At 33.4% G+C, this 19,214-nt stretch overlaps 1 protein-coding gene and 1 pseudogene across 3 annotated transcripts; both read right to left on the reverse strand.

Annotated features, from left to right (window-relative positions):
* Positions 1-226: 226 nt before the first annotated feature.
* LOC105776120 (proteinaceous RNase P 1, chloroplastic/mitochondrial) lies at positions 227-6,590 on the reverse strand. Of its 3 annotated transcripts, none has more exons than XM_012598614.2 (6): positions 4,971-6,590; positions 3,964-4,053; positions 2,951-3,120; positions 1,190-1,310; positions 767-835; positions 227-545 (listed from the first exon to the last, which is right to left on the reverse strand). In XM_012598614.2, the coding sequence occupies exons 1-6, from the start codon at positions 6,147-6,149 to the stop codon at positions 444-446; spliced, it is 1,731 nt and encodes a 576-aa protein (XP_012454068.1). In that variant the 5' UTR covers positions 6,150-6,590; the 3' UTR covers positions 227-443. The 3 variants fall into 3 exon arrangements, 1 of the variants encoding a protein (XP_012454068.1); XR_008189936.1 differs by lacking the exon at positions 227-545 and adding an exon at positions 2,134-2,188 and having other exon boundaries at positions 808-835; XR_008189935.1 differs by lacking the exon at positions 227-545 and adding an exon at positions 2,134-2,238 and having other exon boundaries at positions 808-835.
* A 6,537-nt stretch (positions 6,591-13,127) lies between these two features.
* LOC105775596 (MATH domain and coiled-coil domain-containing protein At3g58410-like) lies at positions 13,128-18,796 on the reverse strand (annotated as a pseudogene).
* Positions 18,797-19,214: the final 418 nt, after the last annotated feature.

A 19,214-nucleotide genomic window follows, 5' to 3' on the forward strand; every position in this document is an offset into this window, starting at 1 on the left:
ATAAAGTAATTGGCAATCTACGTTAAATAAATAAGAATAATTCCTATCTAAACCTTGCACATAGACAAAAACACACTCATTCATTTTGTTTTAGCTTAATGTTTAGTCCAAATGACTGTAACAAAAATGTATTTGCATTATGCAAGTCCAAAGTTTTAAATGTCAATATCCATATTACAATATTCTTTATGCAAAATAATAATAAAAATTTAAAAGAAAAACAATCTTGTATAAAACTTGTAATATATTCATAATAAATATTTTCTCGGTCAAAATCCTTCCATTATTCTTTTTCTAGTTTTACAATAATATTTATTAGAACATGAATTTGGAAACATCAAAATACATTAAAAAAATTATGTTAAATTGCAGCATCTAACCTTCAAAAGAATAAAATACATGTTTCCCTCTTTCAGATTTTCCACTTGCTTGTTCAAGTGCAATCATGGCGTTTTCTTGCTTCTACAAGCACACAGCCATTGTCTTGGAGTCAAAAGATCATCGTCTGCTATGCTAGGAACGTGCCAACTACCACTTTCCGATTCCTACATTGAAATTAACAAACTTTTAATATGAAAATATAATAAATCCATAAGTATATTTTATTTGGTTGCTACTAAGGTTTTAATGTTAAATATAATAAGTTCTTCATAATATCATACATCAAATAAGAGTTAATTACTTTGTTTCCTTAACCAATAGAAACATGGCATCTTAAAGCATGAAATATCCAGTGAAACCCAAGGATTTAACCTGTCTCTCTCACCTGAATAACAATTGAATATGGGGGTGGCATACGAAGCACAAGACCAGTCCTCGTCATAGATAACCGAACCTACAAATTATCAAGAAAATGAACATTATTTCCTTTTTTTACAAAGGTTAATAAATGAGATTGTTGGTTAAATATATGTCATTCTTACCAATTAATCTTGAAATTGCCAATAGCTATACAATATAGAAGGGGTTCTAAGTGGTCAGATTCAAATCCATACCTACTGAAAGTCATTCTTAAGAGTGGCTACATGGACCATCTAGGCTCCTAATTCTTATATTTAGGGATTTCTTTTCAACAATTGATTGCTGCTTCTCTGACTATAATAACCACCTAAAGTGTGTGTGAAGGTAGTTTCACAAAGGGTGCACTGAAATATAGAAGACAACATGAAGAGAGCGAGAGAGAGAATACCTGATGCTTCTCTTTCCATCTTGGAAAAAAGGAATTCCCTAATAACTGGAACAAGTGGTCCCTCATTTCATCATTTGTCACTAGTAAACACTTGCAACTAACAGCAGCATATAGCCAATACCTATAAAAATAAGCATTCAATTGTCAACACTTCCCATAGTACAAGATTTTGTTTATGTGAGTTTTCAGTATTATATATCAGTATTTACTAGGAAAGTTTCAACATTCAATCCATAAGTTCAAGGGCCAACCTATTTCAATCAAATTTTAAAACTAAACCATCACCAAAATCAAACACAGCAATCAACTCTTCATGTATAGAAAACATCTTTCTAGTATATGTTAGTTGGTTTGCTCCTAGTTTGCTCCTAGTTTGATACATGTAGCAATAAGTTTATGAAAAGAAAATAAACATAAACATATTTTTGAAATTATAACCAATGAATAGCTAATAACTAAATTTCCAAATTACTTTTATGACTTTGACATGGTGTGTTTTATTTAAGAAAAAAAATGCATACTATATTTAAGTAAAGCTTTGTCCTACAAATCTAACACAATTGTTTGGGCTAAGCCAGAACCATAATCAATTCACGCCATTGCTGTCTATCACCAAAAGTTTAATACAATAACGCCATAAGTAGAATGCATTACCTGTGTTAGTTTAGACATTACCTCAATGTTCTGAGGTATAAGCATTTGAAATTAAAAGTTTAATCTATGAATATCATAGCAAGGTTTTAAAGCATTAGCGATGGAGGATACTTCTAAAAATCAATCAGAGCATAGATACAAAAGCATAAATATGTTCTGAACTATATAAAAACACTCTAAACCTATTGACGCAATTCATTTTAACAAAATCAAATGGAATGGATACTCCATAAAGTAAATGTCTCAATAATAAATAGGCCCAAAAGTAGCCTGCAAGTAAATGAGCTTACAATTTAACTTTTGCTTCAATCCCATCAGTAGACCTCAGCAAGTCTTCAATTGGTGCTAATCAAAAAAACCTAAAGTTTATTTTTGCAAATGAACAATTTTTTCCCCTTTTCATTTTCATTTACAAACGATTGGATTAGCATTCAAACCAATAAATTTAACCAAAATGATTCCAGTCAACTTCAAAATTAGCAAGTCACTTAAATAATTTGGCATTTCTTTCTAAGTTGTTTCCATTAGCTTAAGACTTATTATAAAACACAAGAAGAGCATAACAACTAAACTTTGATGTGTCTAATAGCTGCCTCCAAGACATCACCCAAAAGGTAACAAGGTAGAATAATCAATTAAAAGCAACATAGCTACGGTTGTCACATAAATTGATAGTTCATTAATTGATAAGATGTGGTTCTGATTACACAATGAATATCTGTAAGGTATATAAGACTGAAATTGAATGGAAAGCAGAGCCACAATTGTTTGCAATATCACTAAGCTAAGGGTCATAAATGTTGATGATACTGGATGAAGGAAGACATAAAGAGAAATGGAGATGGAAGGGAAAAAGATGGGCAATGCATGGGGAAGAGAGGGGAAATCTAATTGCAGATTTGATGAAGTGCATATTTTCAAGGTAATTTACATGAAAATACATGCACTTGCATTGACCCCCCCCCCCCGGGGCCCCAAAAAAACAGATCAAGGAAAAGTAAAAGAAAAAAAAACAGAAATTGAAATTGAAATACAAAAAAGAAAATGACCATTTAAGGGGAATATATTGGGAGTTTCTACATTTGAGAATGTGAAACAAGAACTTACCAATCATCATTTGATCCGTAAGGAGTAGCATAAAGCACCCCAGCCCTTTGCCACCTCTCTAACCACTTCCTGTTATTAGGATCCCGTGCAATCCGACTTCGATGCAAAATAATAAGTGGAGACCTTTTTGTTGGACTCATTTGTTGTAATTTATTTACAACATTTTTAAGCTACAACCACAAATAACTGTTAAAGACATCATAGATTTATGTCTTGCATCAGTAATCATCTGTCATGATTATTTCTCTCGACCTCTGTTCTTATGTAATATAATGCCAGGTACCAATCCATATGCTTCTCTTTAATCAGACTCATAACTGGTTTAGCCTCAATTTAAAAAAAACAAAAATAGATTAATTGATTAAGAAACATAATCATCAATTAAGGTAACATCTAAATTGATCCTAGTACAAATATGCAACATACATCCAACACTTCTACTTGAAATAATTAGGAAATATAGCAAGTACAGGTATCAAGATCTTGTTCTAAAATATATAATTTATCAACAAAATTATAGCAAAAATAATCAAATTTTAGAAGTGTGAAGTCAACTTTTACTTTTAATGGTAAGTGAAACAAAATCATTCATCTATTATAAAAGAGTATATACTGACCAAAATTCATTGTTCATGGTAGCATTAAACATGCAACATGATTTGTTTTCAGTAGAGAAGCAAGATAATCTAGCAAGATATATAAGAACTTTTGAGACTACCTTTATTCTTTGTTATGAAAACATAATTTTCAGGGGAGAAAAACAATTTGGACACTATCCTGATTGATAATTATCTATGACTTAATGTAAAACAATTTATTTCATTTAATTTGACTTGACTTGACTTGATTTAAGATAAAATACACAAATACTTCAACAAAGAAATGGGGATGATGACATGGAAATATTTCGTTTTTGGGGCAGAGGCCTGGCCAAATATTTGAGACAGATGACCTAAATCCATGATCTGTCTTGCTTAACATAAATCACATCTTCTTGCAATAGCCCCCCTTACCTGGTTCAAATTGAAAGCTTCTGAGTTGATGAGAGCCACATTTGCACCATCTACAACTGCATCAAATGGTCCATGCTGCTGCAACCACTCCTGGATCAGTGCACTTTCTAATCAGTTATGTTATCATTGAGAACCACTTGATGTAAATATGAATCACTTGCCAAAAGCATACAGAAGAATGCAATGGCATCAGAAAAAGGTAAGTGGCATCAGAAAACCAGAGGAAACTCACTAATAAGTTATGCTATATGTAGCAAGCTGAGGACTAAAAATGAAACGCGATCACCTCTAAATGTTATTAGATTTGTTCACAACATTACAAAACTGGCATGCCAAATTTTGAAACAATTCTGGTTTTTCCAGTACAGAACAGAAAATTACAGCTTTACATTCATGAAAAAGTGTAATATATAAAGCACTCAATCAGCTACCACAGAGGAAAAGTGACTTAGTATTGGAGAAGGGTAAGCAAGAGAAACAAGGGATGGGAGACAAAAAGACAGGCTGGGAATTGGATGAGAACAAGGGGCAAAAGGAGAGAATCAAGGATAAAATCCCTATAATAAAATCTCTTAATTAAGTTCATCATTCATCATTTACAGAACACAACTGAAACTGAAGTAACATAAGCTTCTATAGCCTATAATCCCTGTTACTAATTAAATTAACAGACTAACCAGTATAAATAACCTAAAAGTCCCTTCGTTACATACATACATGCATACATACTTACATACACAAACACACACACACACGCGCACAAATCAAAAGAACACACCCAAAGGTTATGGCATGAACTTGTTCTTCTCTCCAACAGTGTTTAAAATTAACAAAAATGCACATCCCTATCCAGTAGATTTTAAATGCCAAAACATAAAAGTTTAAATGGCATCACAGGATAAGACAACAATGCATTTGCAATACTTACAACAACTAGCAACAGAAACTCCCAATTTCTCAAAGTTGTTATATCAGAAACTAGAAAACAATAGAGTTTAAAGACTTACCTGGAACTGAACGAAATCAGCTCTAACCTCTTTACTGCATGCCAACTCAGTTAATTTAGCAGCAAAATTCTCCGTCTCTTTTGGATCAATATCAATACAAACAAGCTTCTCACCACAGGAACGACACACACCATTCTCAGTCATTTCAGTCCTCACCACCCTCCATCTCCCACTTCCAAGCCACCCTAGCCCATGCCACCCTCCTCCTCCTCCTATAACTGCTTCCTTTATCTGCTTCACATCCCATTTTTCAGCCCCAACACTTGCAGCATCCTTTGATTTAAACCAATCCTCAACAACTTGAAGGGTTGATTCCGAGACTTGCCTCACTGAGGCTCGCAATCTTTGCAACATCTCATACACCTTGTCGGCCTTCTTCGTATTGATGCTAACTTTCAGAAGAGCTGAGAGCTCAGGCTCCTCAGGCGTCACCCCTGATTCAAACATATAAGCATCCACTTCATATGCTTTCTCTGCATTCCCTTTCTCGCAGAATCCAAGCAAAGCCGGCCCGTATGACCTTAGTCTCGGCGGGATTCCAAGACTCTTCATCTGCTTCACCAATTCAAAAGCCATATCCGGGTCTTCCCTTGCTACTGCCAACCTTGCCATGCTTGTAAAAGTAGTCTCATTGGGAGAAACTTCATCTCCAACCATTTTCTGAAAAATCTCAAAACCCCTCTTCAGTCCTAATTCCTTCAACTCATTCAACTGACTCCCATCTCCACTCGCTTCACGAGCACACAAATAAAGCAACATATTGTAATGGTGCAGATTCAGACTAACCCCGTTACTGATGCTTTCATCATACAAACGAAGCGCTTCCTCAAGTTTGCCGTGCTTCGAGCACATATCAAGCTTAATTTTAAGCAGAAACTCAGGTGATTCCATTCGTGCTTTCTTCTTTGCTTTGTTGGTCATTTCATTAGTTCTACTACTACTACTAGACGCATTCAAGCCTGATTTCTTAGCAGTAGCAACCGCAGATAAGTTTCTTGTTTTATCAACAGCAAAGAAATTTACATTAACGTTCGCAATACTAACAGGTTTGGCAAATGAATTACAATGGCCAGCCTCAAAGATGCGAAAAGCGCGCCGGAAACCACGCCGATAAAGTAAAGAAAATGGGATTTTATTAAACATTGAGAGTGAAGGGCCAAAAGGGTTTACCTTTAACATCACTTTTTGTTTTCAAAAATGACAAATTTATAGAAGGAGGAACGAAGTGAATGACACAAAAAACTATTATAGCGCGAACACCATTGCGTTTTGGTGGTCTACATGGATGCCTGTAAACTGTTCGATGAAATAATTGAAAAGGAGAAAAAAAATGGTCGGGCTGGCACCAAGCGTGCCAGAAGTAGTATATTTACAGGGCAAGAAAAAGCGAAACTTTAGGAATTTGAGAGGGATAAGGTGATGAAGACAAATACGCTGGCTACAATCGGCGGTAGGTGGCTGAAGGTGGCGGCCGGAGGAAGTTAGGATTCTCGGGTGGAGAGAGGCGTCTAGAGGGTGAATTTAGAGGGAAGAAGAAGAAGAAAGAAGCAAGCTAGGATAAGCTTTTACAAGCCCATTATCCGGCCATTGTCACAGAAAAATAATTGTTGCCTAGCTTTAGACAAGATAAAATATAATTTGATTTATACAATTCCATTTAAAAGTACCTCTTTTATTAAAAATTAATAAATTATTAAAATCTACTTTTATTAAAAATTTCATTTATCGACATTACTGAGAAAATAACAATATAGATGTTCCTGTATTTTTATGTCTTATGTAGGTTTAGATAGGGATTATTCTTATGTGTTTAATGTAGATTGCCAATTACTTTATTTATAAATTTATTTAATAAAAGTTTTTAATAGAATCAAAATTCTAGTAAATTTTATTTAATTATTTTAGTAAAATTAAAACACTTATTTATATATGTGATAAATCTTATAAATAATAAAATATATATTTAAAATGAAAAAAATGTGATATTGGTCCATTAGTTTTAAATAAATATTTTTAATTATTGTATTTAGAGTAAAGTAATAATTGTTATTCAAATTGGTGAACATAGTTAAAATATGTCAACTTATTTAACAATTTAAATATTATTATAATAAACAAAGATTGTTAGAAAATCGAGGTTTAGGTTATTATCTTTTGATGAGCGAAGCGTTGACCGTAACGGATTTTGTGGTTGGGGCCATTATTGATGTCTCAAACTTGGGCGTTGGTTGAATCACTGAAAAAGTTAGACGACAACCAGAATTGTCGGCTGACACTAATGACCCGACTGTGGATGGGGATGGAAAGAAGGTGTTGGAGGTTGCTGTGCCGAAGGCAACTTATAAGAATATACTGATGGGATTGTCGAACTCAAATGATTCATTGCAGATGTTAGAGGATTTTGAGATTCAAGAAGGGGGTGTACGAACTAAGTTGGTCGATGGGATCCTATTGGTTATGTTCTCTAACAAGATATAAGATTTCATTGAGAGAAAGATGGCCAAAACGATCATTATTAAACTCTAGGGAAGAAAGATTGCTTTCAATGCCCTGTTGAATAGGGTCACGATGTTATGGAGAACCAAGTGCTCATTCCAACTCATAGATTTTGAAAACGATTACTACCTAGCTCGCTTTAATGATGAAGAAGACTATAACAAGGTGTTGACTAATAGGCCATGGGTGATTTTTGGGCAGTACTTGACAGTGAGGCATTGGTCACCAGATTTCTCGACGACACAGGTTGAGGTGGGCATCCAAGTTGTGTGGGTTTGTTTGTCTGGTGTTTCAAAAACCTACTATTCGAGTTTTCTCCTTAAAGTTATTGGGCAGGCCATTGGATCAATAGTCAGAATTGATGAGAATAATGATAGTGCAAAAATGGGAAAATTCGCAAGAATGGTCATTTGTGTAAACCTTTGAAAACCCTTGGCTTTTAAAGTTAGAATTAATGGACGTATACAGAGGGTAGAGTACGAATCTTTACTGAACGTATGTTTCAGATGTGGGCTTTATGGTCACAGGATCGACTTATGCCCGAAGAAACGGCATTTCAGCCCTATCGTCGATGGAATAGCCTTCTGTTAATGCGCCAGTGTTGGAAAAACAAGTTCCTCGAGATTTGTAACAAAGGGTAAAAGAAAAAGATTACGAGTTGTAGATGATAGTCGAACGCTAGAAACAGCAGAAAGGGAGAAGTATGGGGATAAATCAAGTGAAAATCAAGGTGGTGTAGGTGAAGGCTCTAAATTTGATGCTATTGGCGAGAATCAATGGTTGGTTTAAATAGGAGAGGCCAATATCATTAGGCAAATCACTTTGTGGTCGGTTCTTAAGTTCAGTAGCAAGTTGACTCATTTGATTCTTCAAATTCCTTAAAGTTGTGTCATTCTTTGCCATGTATACCTTCAATAAGTTCTCTATGCTATTGGAAGGTTTAACTTAAGTTGGTTTCTGAACTTGTTAGGTAAATACAGGTGGTTGGGTTGATCTAGGTTGTGCAAAAGTGTTATTAGGTCCAACCCCTTGGTTAATCCAAGAGAAATTCGGGTGGTTTGGCCAGGATGGGTTATTGAAATTGGATTGCAGTCATTGCCTTCCTCGGTTCTAGTTCTAGTTACCTATGTAATAAACAGATTTTGGGTTTCATATGCATTTTTCAAACGAGTTCCATTCCCCATAATAAACACATGCTACATTTTCAAATTGATTCTGTGACTGGGCTGCAAAATTATTAAACCCATTAGTAGTAAAGTTTTTAATCATTGAGGAAATCGAAGATACCTGAGATACGAGTGAAGTGAGAGCATCCACTTTATGTATTCTTGTGACTCGTCTTGAAGCTACTTAATTGGTTGGCCATTGGTAATTGTTGTTGGCATCCTCTCAATGATTTCATAAGCCTCATTATAATACTTAAAAAGGAAAGCACCATTAGCAGAAGTGTCTACTACCATCCTCGTATGAGCATTGAGACTGTTATAAAATGTCTTTAATTAGACAGAATGCGGGAATGAGGGCACTTTCATAATAGTTCTTTAAATATTTCCCATGCCTTATACAAAGACTCGTCATCCATCTGTTGGAAGGAAGTAATTTTATTCCGCTACTTAGCATTCTTGCTAGGTGGGAAATACTTCATAAGGAATCTTTCTACTAACTCTTGCCATATGGTAATGGAATCTGGTGGCAACGAGTTCAACCAAGCTTGAGCTCTGTCCCTTAGTGAATATAGGAAAAACTTTAATCATAGTGCATCTTGGGGTACTCCAATTAATTTGAAAAAATTGCTCACTTCCATAAACAATCTTAAGTGAATATGAGGGTCTTCAGTAGGCATTCCACTGAATTGGCCCACTGTCTGAAGCATATAGAACATGACTAGCTTTAGCTCAAATTGTTGTGCCTCGATTCTGAGTCTCTTAATGCTCGGATTAAGCTCGTGAAACAACAACATAGCATACTGTCTTAAAGCTCTATCCCTATCATCAATAATAAGGATAGGATTTTGAGCATTTTTTGCTCCGTTTCCTTGATTCTGATTTTCAAAGTTCATCTATTCGGTCCTTCTTTAAACTGCTTGTCTTCTTCTTTGTCAAAAAGTCCTTTCAATTTCAGGATCTATAGAGAGTATGTCGATAATTCAATCAATACTCATAAACACCTGAAACAATCATAGAAAATATGATTAAATTAAAATTAAAAAGAAAAATCAACCAAAATGCAAAATTAACAATTTCACAAATAGTATCTTTTAAAACAATCCCCAGCAACAGCGCCAAAAGCTTGTAATGATGAAAATGTGCAAGTGTACACAATCGTATCAAGTAATAAAGTGACAAGTAAATGTCAAGTTATCGTACCCACATGGACTTTGAAAGAAAATATTTATGAAACGTAAAAAAAAAGTTGGTGGTGAAAACAATAGTTGATTTGAATAAGTGATCTAAAAACTGAAGCTAATTTAACTAAGTAAATAAAAAGTAAAATAATCCAATGCACAATTTCTAAAAGATTGGTTTAAATCAAGATGACATAAATGTGTTAGATCAATTACATTTCTTAACTCAAAATTACTAAACTCATGCTCATGTTGTTACGAATAATTTCACGGCAATTTGGTATTTTGCTAACTAATGCACATACAAACTTACTAAACCAATTAATATCTTGAACATATTTCAATATCAACTCAAACAATTAATCAATTTCATAAGCAAGTATAAGATTAAGTGAAGTAACCACATAGTCCTATATTGAAACAATTTAATCACAAAAATCTTGCAAGTTATGCAAGGCTAATGTACCATTTAATATCGTCACTAATTTAACCTTCAACTACCTTAGAAGATTAAACATGCATCACTTAAATATTGTGTCAATTAACTACAATTTCAATTCGATTAATAATTAATTCATTTGTTACCTTACAATTATAATGCAAGTATAACATAGACATGCTTTTATTTAATTGAACAACACAAACATGATTTCAATAATCTAGCGAACATAATGCAATCAATCTAACATGAATTAAATTTAAGTCATTTTAATTAAATCAAGAACAACAAAACAACAAATATTCATGTTCATAATCTTAACATAAACGAGAAAAATTAAAGAGAAGTGAACTAGGAAACAGATCTCAGTGTTTTTCTGAAGCTAGAATAGTGTACTGTTCTTCTTTTTCGCCGTTCTGTCGATTCAAGACCATCACGAACATTTGAATGTTGCTACTCCAAGGTGGATGCAAGCCCTTTTTCAAGAGTGGGAATCGACAAGGGAAGAGGACAAAGGAAACGGAATAGATAAATGAAGAGATGTGTGGGAACTGAGTCATGTGAAATGAAGAATGGAATAGGAGTATTTATAGGTGGGAAGGGCTGCTAAAAACAACAAAGAATTATCAATCACTCCCTCTCCCTTTTCCGGCCATGCATTGAGCAAGTTTGAATGATTCAAACTTGTTATTTTTAGCTTAGGGCAAAAAGCAAAAGGCACAAAAAGTGGAGGGTTTGAATGGTATTCAGGAGAAGCTCAAGGGCTATTTTTCAAATGTGAAAATCAGCTGATTGGGTCAGCTATATGGATGGTTTGGGCTGCCCCATTCTTGTTGAATCAGTCCTCTTTTATTTATCACAATTGGATCACTTTCTTCTTCAGACTTTATATTAATTTTTAACCCAATTAATGTTGGATAAAATTTAAATATAAAGTATGTATAATAATCATTATTGGACCATCCTTGGCTGGAGAAAAATAATTAGCCTTGCTCCTGATTCACTGGATGCACAAATTACCCCAACGATTCAAGCCTTTCGAGGTGTCTGTCGAGCCAATTTTCACCTTTTGTGCAAAACAGTCGAAAATAAACCAGATTTGTGAAAATTTTATTATAAAAGTAATTAAAATTCAATATGGTAATAATTTAAGTGCAATTTAATTATTTTATAATAAAATTATGAATTTCAACAAAATTACTACAAAACTGCATGAATCAGAGCTCAAAAGGTGCTGAAAAAGTCTATATATTATTGTTCTTTCCAATTGTTTTCTTTTGCACTAATAGTTTGCCTTATTGAGACATCAATTAATATTGGAGCATTGTCAGCTATTTGTAATTCTCTTTAGGCCAGTAAATGAATCTGGCCATTCATTTGTAAAATGAATTATCTGTTGAACTTCTGGTTCACGTTGCTTTGTACGAGTATCTTAGACAATGATAAATCATTTCAAGTACTTTATTCATTCAGCTTTTAATTTTCTCCCCTAATGTTGGGAAAACTATCTCATAATAATTAACACATCATGTCATAACTAAATCTCGAATTAATAGCTCAAAGATATTGAATAATATAAGAAGACTCATATCAATATATACTCCCAACCTCCTATGATGGCCCATCTTTGTGTGTGGTTGAGCAATTGGAATATATATCGCAGATCCAAAAATTCTAAGATGGGAAATATTTGACTATTGACCAAAAGTCAATTGTAGTATTTACTATAACTTGTTGGCCTAATGCACACAAGTACTACTGCATGCAAAATAGCATATCCCCAAGCTGTAACAATGAGTTTTGTTATAGAACATATTATAGCGACATAAATAAGTCAATCAATATTCATTTTCATAAACAATTGATATGCTTAAAATAAGAAGTAGCCCATGGAATCGAAACTTAAAAAGGATTATCATCTCAAATATTTAATCATATATCAAGCCAATTTAATATTTTAAAGATGCTATTGTTAAGAAAAAAACGTAAAGATAGAGATCTAATAAGTTGATATACCTTTTTGTTTGACATCGAGTCTTGATAATTTTATCGAGAAGTAAGCCAATAAAGCTCTAGTAGTATACTTTGAATCCAATCAAATTCATTAATAACAAAATTTCAAAATAACTTATATGATCTTGATACACCCTAATGTTAAGAACACTGAATCATAATTATACCGATATTAAAATCCAAAAACATATGTTGTCTAGAATTTAGAATATATATATTCAAATTGAAACCATCAAATGAACATATAAAAAATTAGTTTAATGATGACTAAGAACCGATGCAAAGTCACATATTATGATGAAGCTTAGGCCTTGATTAATAAAAATGATCGATAAAATTATGGAGTGTTATTTACAAATATATCAATTTATAACATTAAAATTAATCTATTGTCATTCAAATATAATCACCAAGCAATTATCAAATAGCATATAATTAAGAAAATAATTTTTATGAACAAAATCTAGGTACATATAAACATGTGATGTGATAAGTAAAATTTACCTAAATTTCTTATCTTCTACTAAAGTTTCAATAGCACAACAAGCAATCCATAAAATTACTTTTGATCAAAGTCTATATTGAGATTAAATCTTTTACCATCCTCAAAATATAGAAATGAAATAAATTAAACAAAATCATCATAATTATTCAAGACTTTAAAAAAATCCAAAATGAAACTTTACATAAAAACTCACGGCAAAACTTTTTGCATCTTATGTCTAAAGCTTCAAATGAAAAATCATGGAGGATAAATCTGATCTTTAATAGATTATAATTTTACTTCTAAGCTAGATTGTGCTGATAATGTATTATAAAACTAAGAGAATTATAATAAGAATAAGAGAGAAGTACTCCAAAGTTTCTACATCTTTCCTTTAATGGAAGAGATGAAACCTTTGATTCTACCACATTCAGCCTCAATAGACTTCTCCTCCTCCTCAGCAACCTTGGCCTTGGACTCACACTCTTCCAATTCCATTCCCAATGCTTCCAACTCCTTTTTCATTTTCTGGCAAGTTCTGAATATCCCCATTCGTTCGGCCAACAGGGCAGCAAATTCTTATTCGATTTCCTTGTATCTGATTAGATTACGATCCAAATCACGAGTAATAGTCAGCTTCATAGATTCCTTTGCAAGAAGGTGATTCTTGTCCTGCATTGCTTTAGCTGCTTAGCTAACTAATTCTTTCAAGCTTTGCTTCGTTTTTTTTTTTGCTCAATTGTAAGGGCGGTAGAGGAACAATCAAAACAAGCTAGTATCTTGAACGCCTGCTTAAACGAAGAAAACTCCCAAGAGCCGTAGAAATGAACAGGGGTCATATCCAAGGCTTCCTCTAATGTAGTCAGTGCTTCCTTCGCTTCTTGAGAAAAAAGACAATGTTAGAACTTGAAAGCTCAGACTCCAAACTAGTGAAGAATGTATTCATATCTTCCTCGGTAGGATCTTCAGGTTCAAAAGCCTGCAATGGCAGTGTTTAAGTATGACTCCTATTTTCAGTCAAATTTGAAAAATAATCTTTTAGTTAAACTCTGTTTATTTATTTCAGTCAAACACTGATTAGTTTAGATTATTTTATTATTATTTGACATATGAATTTAGCCTATAAATAGGCTCTTGTACAACCTTAGAAAATACACCCATTAGATTAGAACTTATAACACATTCAGAGAATTTTGTGTTTACGTTTTGAGGGTTCTTTATTTTTCGGGTTTTCGAGGTTTAGTTTTATCTCCATCTTTTGTACTCTTCATTCTTTTGCCATTATAGTAAAATTATCTTTGCCTGTGGTTTTTTATCCTCTTTGGAGGGGTTTTTCCACGTTAAATTTGTGTGTTTATCTTCTCAATTTCTTCTACTATTTTACTTGTTTGTTGCTTAATCGGGACGATTCCTAATAAATGGTATCAGAACTAGTTCAATTTTCATAGATTGGCCCGTTCAGAGATGGCAGCAACAAGGTTTGAAATTGAGAAGTTCGATGGTGAGACAAATTTCAATTTGTGGCAAGTTCGGATGATGGCAATTCTAGTTCAAAACGGCTTGAAAAAGGTTGTTATAGGGAAAAAGCCTGAGAATCTAAATCAAATAGAATGGGAAGAGCTTGATGAAAAGGAATTGTCTGAAATCCAGTTGTGCCTCGCGAATACAGTATTGCAGGAGGTATTGATGGAGAAGACCTCATTCGCCTTGTGAAAAAGGTTAGAAACTCTTTATGCGACTAAGTCTCTGGCTAACCGTTTAGTGTTAAAACGTCTATTTACGTTTCGCATGAACGAAGGTGAGCTTCTTAAAGATCACATCAGTCAATTCATTACTCTTTTAAATGATTTAAAGAACGCTGAGGTTCATATTGACGATGAAGATCAAGCTATGCTATTATTGTGCTCTTTACACTCTTCATACAAGTCTTTCAGGGAGACCCTGATTTATGGCAAAGACAAACTCTCATTTGAAGATGTGAAGGATTATTTGTTGAGTAGAGACAAACTCGAGAATGAGTTTGGTTTGAATAGTAAAGTAGATAGGTAAGCTTCCGTTTTGGTAGCATCAAAGAAACGAGACAAAAAGTGTCGCTATTGTAAAAAGTTAGGTCACGTCAAAGCAGATTGTTCTAAACTGTGAAATAAAAGAACTGCTAAGAGTAACGAGGAAGATGTTGTTGGTGCTAATTTGGTCGATGAAGGTGGTGATGAGTTCTTGTTAGTGTCAACGAGTGACAACTCCAAGCTTAAGTCTGAGTGGATCCTAAATTCAAGATGTTCTTTCAACATGTGTCCCAACAGAGAATGGTTCTCCACATACAGTTCAGTTGAAGGTGGAGTTGTGCACATGGGAAACGATTCATCTAGTAAGATAATCGGTATTGGTACTGTTAAAATTAGGATACACGATAGGATGATTAGGACACTCTCAGATGTCAGGTATGTACCTGATTTACGAAAAAATTTCATCTCCTTAAGTATTTTAGACTTGAAAGGATGCAGAATCAACATAAAGTCAAGCGGCATTAAAGTATCTCATGGAGCTCTCGTTTTGTTAAAAGGTAAAAGAACTGGAAGTCTTTATATTCTGGAATGTTCTACAGTGATCGGTGAAATCGGATGTCCCTCATCCGTTACAGAGTTGAAGTCAACTCGTTTGGAGCGGAGGCAACTTGGTCATAGGAGGGAAAAATGTATGACCGTTTCGTTGAAGAGAGATTCTCTTTTGGATGCAGGTTTTGAAAAGTTAGGGCACTATTTTCGTGAAAATCAGACCCGGGTTAGTTTTGATTTGGTAGTGTACAAGTTGAAGGCTAGAAGTCTTCCAGTTTCTAAGCACAGATTCGACTTAGTTAATTCCCTGCATAGTTCAAGATAGGCTCGTGGCGGGTTTTGGCAAAAATGGCGTTGTAGAAATATGAGTCAATGTGGAGATTTGTTAAGTATAACTCCTATTTTCAGTCAAATTTGAAAAATAATCTTTTAGTTAAACTCTGTTTATTTATTTCAGTCAAACACTGATTAGTTTAGATTATTTTATTATTATTTGACATATGAATTTAACCTATAAATAGGCTCTTGTACAACCTTAGAAAATACACCCATTAGATTAGAACTCATAACACATTCAGAGAATTTTGTGTTTACATTTTGAGGGTTCTTTGTTTTTCGGGTTTTCGGGGTTTAGTTTTATCTACATCTTTTGTACTCTTCATTCTTTTGCCATTATAGTAAAATTATCTTTGCCCGTGGTTTTTTATCCTCTTTGGAGGAATTTTTCCACGTTAAATTTGTGTGTTCATCTTCTCAATTTCTTCTGCTATTTTACTTGTTTGTTGCTTAATCGGGACGATTCCTAACAGGCGGCAAAGAAAACAATAATAGAGATACATAGATGCATTATTATTAACAACTAATTTAGCTGACTTACCACACTCTCGTCGGAAGACTGAGTTGATGAATCAGGTTCATCGGTCTTTTGTCTATCCGAGTCAGTTTTGATCATCAATTCATGTGAGATCAAACCTTTAGTTGTATTAGTAGAAACGTAGGCTTCAAGTAAGCATACATCATTGACGAGATAGCCTCTTTTAGGGTCATGTAATTCGCTTAAAGCTAACAATGAAGGGAAGCCCCAACTAGAATCATTCGCCGTGAACTCTACCGTAGAAACTGCCAAAAGCGAGTGTCTCTATCATCACCAACCACCTGAGTAATCTAGCTAATGACAAAACCGGTTCATGCAGTCATGTCTCATGTCAAACTTCCTCTAACCCCATACCATGGTCATCTTTGTATGAACATAAATAGAAAAAATTCACAAAGGGAAGAAAGCAATATGTGCCGAAATAAGCATATTCAATTCTTTAGAATAAAAAAACTATACCCCCATTAAATAAAGTAAAAAGGAGAACCATAAGTATTACCCATGGTGATTAGATGTGTTTTGTAAACTCATTAACTAAGAACAACCATAAAAAGGTTGATCCTTTGTTTTGTAGAAATGTTATTGGTTCAACAATAAATACCTTTCGTAATGGAAAGTTCACGATCGAATCGGTTGATGACTGCCAATCCAATTTGGACATATGTACTCCACCCCGAAGGCAAAGTAGCTGAATCTGCAACATCTAAATAAATTGACAAATGATCCACATCGTTCCCCTTCGGGAAGGTAACAAGCCGCCTGCCAAATAAGTTTGGTAGATAAAATGCAAACTAAAACATAACCAACATGAAGAAGATCAGAGTTACCATTTGTGGCCATCAACACTGAAATTTTCAGAATAGAGGAGAAATTCTCAATCCTCCATGTGGCCTTCGTTATTTGTCCATTAACACGCAGAGACTTGGAGAGACTGTGAACTGCACTCAAAATTTCAAACCTCCATGTGACCTTCCATTAAAATCCATAGACTTCAATTTTCAGTAGACCGTTCCACTGTAGGATCAGAGAATTTGGGAAACCAAAACAAAATGGAGGGGTGAAGATTATAAGTTGAAGCCATTTATATTTATTAATGCCCACACAAGATCGGTTTGTTTTCCGTGAATAGAAAAATTAAGAATTGAAATTAAATTATGAGTTTATTAATTTTTTTCGTTTTTCAAAACTGATATAAAATTTCATTAATGTTTTTGAAAGCTCTTTAAATGACTCACACAAAAGTCCCTCGAAAAGCTAAAGAGATTTCTTTCACAATTAATTAATAACAAGTATCAATTTTGTTTCAATTTCCAATAATAAAACAACGTTAATTTATTAATATAAATTAAAATTACCAATTTTAACATTTATTAAATTAAAACATTTTTTTCTGCTCCTATTTTTAAAACTTAAAATTTCAGAGTTGTGTTTTCAAATTTATATAACATATACTTTTCACAAATTAAAAAATTAAGTACTAAATTTAAATTATAAAATATATTTTGAATATTAATTAAAATTAAATACAAAATATGACCATATTATACAAAAAGAAGAAGAAATAATTGTAACAAAACACAATATTAAAACATAAGCACATGATATAGAAAAAATAATGAAAAACTAACACAAAATGATATGATATGATTACAAAATGTCTCAAAATCATTGTAATACATAAATTTAGCTCAATAAGCATTAATATTGCTGCAGAATCTCAGATTTAGATGCGTAATATTCTCCACACATAAATTTGATTAGTAATTAAATGCTGGGTAAACTACATTAACTGTCCCTAAATTTTGTTTATAATTTTATTTTGGTCACCCAACTTTCACAAATTACAAAGTTTAAGGATAGTTGGTGTAGTTTAACCAACAAATTTTACCAAATATAATATAATTTAAAGACAATTAGATGGCAAAAGTCTCTCCTATCTTAGCCAATGATCAAAAGTTTGATTCTCACCCTGAGTATAGAGCAGCTTTAAAAGTCATGACAAACGTCCACTCCTTAATGGGTTGACATCAATAGGGGTGTTCAAACAGTTAACCAATCGGTTAATTGAACCGAACTAATATTAATCGAACTTTTTAATCCTTTAACCGTTAACCGAAATTTATATGTTTTATTTTTTTATTAAAACAAGTATAAAACATATCAACAAATAAATAAATCGATAATGTTCATTTGCCCAAATTATCCAAATTAACCGAATTAGTAATAACCTAATACATATAACATATAATAATATTTATTAAGTTCAGTTAATTCAATTAATTATCCGATTTCAAACCGAATTAACCATTAACGAAATTCTAAAATACTTTTAACTGACCTCTGACTAAACTAGATCGATTAACAAACCGATTAATCGAATTAGATCAGTTTGATCGGTTAATTCGATTTTAACCGAAATTTGAACACCATATTAAGTATCTTTTGCTTAAAACACCAATACTAAAAAATTTCATCAACAATTTCTAAATCTTTCCTTTGATGGAAGAGATGAAGTCTTTGATTGTTCCCCATTCAACCAAAACAGTATTCTCTTCCTCCTCAGCAACCTTGTCATTGACCTCATAGTTTGCCCATTGCTTTTCCACTGCTTCCAACTCCATATTCATTTCCTTGGAACTTTTAAACATCTCCTTTCGTTCAACCGATCATGTGTATTTATTGCTTCTAGGTGTAGTATCCACACAATCTAGCACATGGCATGCGACACGACCGTGTGACCTAAAATAATTTGTTACACGGTTTAACACACGGCCTACGACATGGCCGTACACACGAGATAGGACATGGTTGTATGTCCTGACTTGGAATGTTCACACAATCTAAGTTATGTCACACGACCGTGTGACCCCTGTTTTGTAAATTTTCAAGTTCTTCTGAAATTTTCTTATTTGTTTCGATTTGATCCCAAATTGTCCTCAAACTGTTTCTAAGGCCCATAAGTGTATTTTTCCCATGAATTGATTTGTTTGTTATATGTTTTTAATTTTATTTATTTAACTATTTTGGAATGAAATCAAA

Source organism: Gossypium raimondii, chromosome 10 (genome assembly GCF_025698545.1).
Source record: "Gossypium raimondii isolate GPD5lz chromosome 10, ASM2569854v1, whole genome shotgun sequence".
In the NCBI taxonomy this organism is placed as follows: domain Eukaryota; kingdom Viridiplantae; phylum Streptophyta; class Magnoliopsida; order Malvales; family Malvaceae; genus Gossypium; species Gossypium raimondii.

Excerpts from the sequence above, each read along its gene's own strand:
- LOC105776120 (XM_012598614.2), bottom strand. The coding sequence starts at position 6,149 with ATGTTAAAGGTAAACCCTTTTGGCCCTTCACTCTCAATGTTTAATAAA. Across the intron at positions 4,054-4,970 it reads CTGATTTCGTTCAGTTCCAG|GAGTGGTTGCAGCAGCATGG; the intron begins GTAAGTCTTTAA and ends GCACTGATCCAG. Across the intron at positions 1,311-2,950 it reads TACGGATCAAATGATGATTG|GTATTGGCTATATGCTGCTG; the intron begins GTAAGTTCTTGT and ends TTATTTTTATAG.